Raw genomic sequence first — 6,000 nt, 5'->3', positions numbered from 1 at the left:
TATTTCTGGAATGGAATTCAGATAAGCCATTCCAGACATGTACTTAACAAATTTTCACTTGACAATTTTTTTGTATTGCTGTGATTATATTTTTATTATTCCAAGTTCATGCACTAACAAGCCTTTACACCAAGATTCAGGGTCAGATTGGCAAGAGCTTCAGTATGGTATAACCCTGGGAAATTCCACATTTCAGGAAATGCATTCTTGGTGTGTGTTGAAACATTCAAAAGTTGAGGATGCGAGGGAGAAACAAGTGGGATCATCGTGTAGTACATTTCCTCCTTCCACGGCTGCTGCAGTCACCCTCACTAACATTACACCACACTGTCAATGCCAAATGAGACTTGACAAGAGCAAGCACAGTTTTGCCTGCAGTTGACTAGGACTCTTTCTCTAGTAATGCAACATTTGCTATATCAGCTCTTAGGCTTCACAGGCACGCACAAAAAAAAGGCAGAATAATCCTACAGATTCAGCTACAACCTTTTGTATAGGATATATGCTCACAGGCAAGATACCCAGCTACCAATTAGCCTTAGAGACCAAGCATCACTAAACAGCACAAAGAAATTGGAGACTTTATTTTGCCTCTTGCACTTGGCGGGGGGGGGGGGGGGGGGGGGGGGAAACACAAACAATAAAAACAACAAAACCCTACTTCATTCTCTTTGTACCACCCCTCAAAATACTTCAGATTATATGACCAGAAAGATTGGGAATTCTTTCTTTCAGCTGCTTGCCCTCCTCTGTGATAAGCAGAGAGTAGTTAAGTATTAAGATTGCAGTGTTTCATACTGTTTATGAAGATGTTTATGAAAATTATTTCCTGTTATCAAAAAGATGTGGTGTCCAAAAGTGCTGCTTCCTTTATGAGTTCACATTGCTGGAAATACTAAGGGTTCTCTCTTCTCCTGGACAAATAGCCTCTGTAAGGCCACACAACCCTCTTTGTTATTACAAGGACATTTTTGGACAATGATGCATAAGTGTTAATCACACTCTCTACATTATTTGCACTTTCTCTGTTCCCACCACTATCCTGCAAAGTTATGAGTAATACAGGATAGAAGATTATAAACATTAAAACATTAGGTAGTGGACATTAGAAATCCACATGGAGCTCTGCTGAATAAGACATGGAAGACTTCTCTCTTTATGCTTATCTTTTCAGTGTGACTTCTGTGAGACTACATGGCAATGTGTTTTATATAACTGTTGTTCTAGTAACATGTACTATTGTTTAGGATCCTGAAAGCTTTGATTCTATTCCTCTGAAATCTGTTGGAAGAATCATCTATCTTGTAGCAACCCTCTTGATATTCCTTGCACGCAAGGAACAATTAATGGATGTGTTTGTGAAGGGCCATCATTCATGCTCCCTTTTATTAAGGGTCTGCTTAATGATCCATTCTCATATCATAAATTCAGGTATTCAAGCTTCTCACAAATGTAATAACAAAATTTCACCATGGCTTGGAAACCTGCCAAAAATCTGTTTCTACAAAACTGATTCTTGAGAAAAAGTAAATGGCTCCCTTCTGAAATCGTGTGACAATGAAAAACAATACCTCTGCAAAAGGAATCATACCTGTTCCTAGCATGAACAGAGGAATGAATAAAATGAAACAGAGTGGAATTTCATAAGAAGGACCACATTTATTCTCTATTAAAACTAGACAGTACATTAAGGTTTAAAACATAAATATCAAAATTATTGCAGTTGGCCAACTAGCTTTGTTTGGCAGCAATATTTTACAACATCAATAATATTCTCTGGCAGATTAAACTCCACAAAATCCATGATGCATCTTTTCTGTTTACATCACAAGTCATCCTACAACAGTAAGATAGTGGTTTTGGTGTATGTATAAAACACCATTACAAATCAAGGCTTTATGAAAGCTGGAAAGAAGGAAAGAAGAGAGAATGTCTCATAATGCTTCCCTTACACTTTTGACTCAAACAAATTTAAGCAAAACATATAAACCATCTACAGTCATTCAACATAGGCATTTCCAAGTACACATATAAAACCACATATATTAAAAGGATTTGTTATAAATAGCTATTGTTTTCATAGGCAGCTTCATATATACAATCTTCTGTATGTCTTTGAAAACTTAATGTTTCAGTTCAGTCTGTAAAAAATAGAAAAGTTCATCCACAGGTAAATATCCTCAATTAGAATGTGATTCTGTGAATGTCCCAAAGAGTTTGTCCCAATGGGTGAAGTAAGGAGCATAGTTTGATTTGAATTTCAGATGATGGAGATCATGATGTGGTGCTCCTCCATACAAACCAAAAGGCACAAGTCGGTGAGTTGACCACGGAAAGTCGTATCCTGAATGGTCCTCCACTGACAACCAAATATTTACAAGGAAGAAAATAATCTCTGTCAAAGGATGGCACCTGAGGAACACTGGGTTGATAGCAGCAAAGAATCCCAGTGAGAGCAATTCCCACACACTGGAATACTGTGTAGTAAGAGCAAACGTTGACACATGCTTATGATGCACTTTGTGGAAGGTCTTGTAGAGCCAAGGCACCTTGTGATGAAGCAAATGCCACAGGAAGTACTCAAAATCAAACAGAAGCAGGCAAGCTCCTACTTCTAGCAGGACCTCAGGCAGCTCTGGAGCTATCACTGGTAGGTTCAATGGTCTGCAGTACCAGTGGAGGAATGTCACCGGAAAGATCAAAACAACGTGGTGATATGCACTTTGGATAATGCAAGGCACCATCATTCCAAGAGTTGGATAGTTTTGCGGCTGGATTTTGTATTTTCTCAGGTTTGGTAGTCTAGTGCTTAAAAAGTCCAGTGCAATATATGGAAGACAGAAAGCCATATATGCTGTAAAAGAAAACAGCACTGGGAAAAAAGGTGACTTGATCAGTTGCTCCTTGGCTGTGACAAAGTCCCAAAGAGGCTGAAGGCACAACCTGTCCTGATGTCCAGCCATTGCATAGCTGAGCAGCACTTTGTTTGGCAGGCTGTAGTTCATGCTGATTGCAGTCTGAGAGGTTGGTAAATCCTGCAAGCCTTTATCTAGCCTGCTCGAGGGAAAACTCCACCCATCAGAAATCCTCCTTGCTTAGTAATACGAAGCTTTAAAGAGGAAGTTCTCTTTCCTGTTATACACAAGTGATATAATGCATTACAATCCTAGAACAGATTAAGCTGACCAAGGTAATCACTGGAGCTCTACAGCAGGCTTGCACAATAGGAAAACTAAACAGAAATGCAGAACACTGGAATTCAGAGCAAGAGTGTAGGAACATTTTCCACTCCACTTAGTGCATAGACTTGAAAAGTTGCTGTCTTGTACTCATTTTAAGTTGTGCCATCCTTTATTATCCTTTTGCCTTTAGAGGTAAGGAAATCAATCTTTTAATGTGACTGCTACCAAATATGTATGTGTACCTAAACCCCAGGTTCGACCTGTGGATGTTTGGTGCAAAGACATGTCCACCTAATGATCCCCAGGGTACACAGCAGACCATGTCAAAGCCTTTAAGAGACCTATGCTATGATTCCAGTCTGAATGTGGTGGCTGGGACTTATCTTCCTCTGCTTTTGAGTTCATGTTCTCCTTTATGTCTCTCAATCTACTTGACATGGTAAAATCCATCTGACTTGACTAGATGCAAAATTGAGCCAACAACTTTTGAAGAACCAAATGTTCCCCAGTTGCTGGAAAGAACATAAGGTAAAATCTCATTATGCCTCTAGATAGCTATTTAGTGACAAGTATTACTACTGTATTATTACAATATTCACTCTCACTTAGCATCCTAATCGCTCTTTGAGCGATACGATATGGAAATCATCCTGTACCCAACCTAACTTACTCAACAAAAAGATCCGCTGCTTAGACCTATGTCCTTTAAATGAATTTCCTTTGACCACAGGCAAGCACATAACAGAGAGAAGCCAGCAGGCTAGTCTCCCAACAGTTCTACTCTGTTGAAGGTATTTTAGGAGTAAATGATGGAAGTTCTGATTTAACCACTAAGACATCATCTCTTTTGTGCTTCTAGAAGACAAAACTCTGAACATTTAGGGAAATGGAGCTTGCCATCAGCTTCCTGTGAACTCACCTCTTTTGTAGGTACAGCATTTAGTCTAATATTAGAAATGAGCTCAACTTCCTGGATGACTTTATTAGCTTGTTCAGACAATTTTAGTTCTTTGCTATTCAAAAGAGAAATCTGAGGGGGGAAACAGGCAACAGAATGTCCTTGCTTCTCAATAATTAAGAATGATTAATTAGTAGTGACCTTTCTGAACTATACACAGACTTCTAATACTAAAGTTTGCTTTCAGGCTCAACTGTTTTCAAGAGCTTCTGCTCTTAAGGAAGCACCAATTTTGCTCTCTCCTTGGACTTCAGGTCACTTACTGAAGCAGTAACATTATCAGTGCTGTTATTTAGGCCATTACAAGTTCTTGGTTGGACACAGGTGAGGTACAGCCTTCAAAGATTGTACCCATGGCACACACATTTTAGAAATAGAGTCATATTCCCTGCTGTTGTAAGACTGTTCTTTTGAACCAACTAATTCAGACCATTGACTGTAGTGAACCTAAAACCCAGTGAGAGAGATTAATTTAATGGATGAGGATCTATATCAAAGAACTTCATTTCAATCTTCTGACTGTATTGTATCCTAACCTCAATTTCACAACATGGACATGAAAAATATGTTTGTAGCTCAGTCACCATTTGGGTCTGAAGATATTCTTGTGAAAGATGCTTTCTGTTGACATAGTTACAATCAGGACTCAAGCCTCCTAGATGGGATACTTGATTCTCTATTTTATTAGAATTTTTATTCAGGAACTAAATTTAATCTATTGTGTGTTTCAAAATCTGCCTTGAGGCAGACTGAAAGAAATTGCTCAATTGCCCTAAAGACAGTCCTCTGACTAATTCCCAATAGCTGTGTGAAGTCTGAAGAAGTTTTAGAACCACTGCTGCCTATAAGCTAAAATTTAAAGAATAGGCATTTTGCCTGAACATTAAGTCATAGAAAAATATTCTTAAGTCCCTTAAGGAAAAAAATCACAGAATTCTGCAGTCTTATTACTAGTAAATCCTGCAACATACAGCATAGGCACTAGGCGAGCAGAACCAGCCTGGGCTCCACACCCCACCTGCCGGTGCTCCGCAGGATGGGCCCCACTGGCAAGGACTGCTGGCAAGGACTGCCGGCTGGGATCTGCCGCAGCCTCGGCGGGGGACTGCGCTGAGGAAAAATGAATCCTCACGCATCGGAGATAGCAAACCCTCATTCTCCAGTGACTGAGTTCAAGCTCTTCAACTGACACATCAAAAAGCACTTCTCACATACTTCTGCTCCGCTAACTTAGGTTTCTTTGTCAGCAGGAGGTACATCGTGAAGAAAAGACAAAGTGCATGCAAATCCTTTCTGTAGTTGATTCAGCAATACAACTCCATTTTTTTTTTTTCACTCAGCTTACAGTTCTGCCAAAGTTTCCCAGTGTGTTACAAGACTTTAAACGGGTCTCTCAAAAATCAAGCCTCCTGCTACAGAGTTTAGGTTGAAGGGCACATAGTTTGGAATGAGGCCCCGCAAAGGGTCTTAAATAGATTCCACATGAGCACAAGATGCAAGCACCTACCCCAGGCGTCACTGTTAGGTATGAGCTATATGGTAAACAACAAAACATGAAGTGGGTAGGAAAATGAGGAAAAGGTTTGCAGGAGGGAAAACCAGGTCAATATACTGAGAGTAATGTCACATCAGCAGAGGCAAAATTTCCTTTCCCTTCCTCCTCTTCTTCCCCCTGTAAGGGGAATTGCTGTTCCACCAGAGACAGGAAACATCCAAGTGCAAGGCACTTGGGTATCGAAGTGCATGCTGAGCATTCTATCAGGAAAAAAAGTGCTGGAAAAGAGGGCTGTTAACTTGTTCAGGACAGTAGCAGGGGAGCAGGACAGTAACCAGAGCAAAGAAAGGCAGGGACAGTCCCTT

The 6,000-nt window shown here is 40.0% G+C and overlaps 1 protein-coding gene across 1 annotated transcript; it reads right to left on the bottom strand.

The window, feature by feature from the left end:
• Positions 1-1,660: 1,660 nt before the first annotated feature.
• Positions 1,661-3,238, bottom strand: CH25H (cholesterol 25-hydroxylase). The gene has a single exon (XM_009897725.2). The coding sequence runs from the start codon at positions 3,003-3,005 to the stop codon at positions 2,181-2,183; it is 825 nt and encodes a 274-aa protein (XP_009896027.1). The 5' UTR covers positions 3,006-3,238; the 3' UTR covers positions 1,661-2,180.
• Between the last annotated feature and the right edge of the window lie 2,762 nt (positions 3,239-6,000).

The sequence above is a fragment of the Dryobates pubescens genome, chromosome 8 (genome assembly GCF_014839835.1).
Source record: "Dryobates pubescens isolate bDryPub1 chromosome 8, bDryPub1.pri, whole genome shotgun sequence".
Classification (NCBI taxonomy): Eukaryota; Metazoa; Chordata; class Aves; order Piciformes; family Picidae; genus Dryobates; species Dryobates pubescens.
The sequence above is the reverse complement of the archived record's forward strand: the minus strand, read 5'-3'. Positions and strand labels throughout refer to the sequence as shown.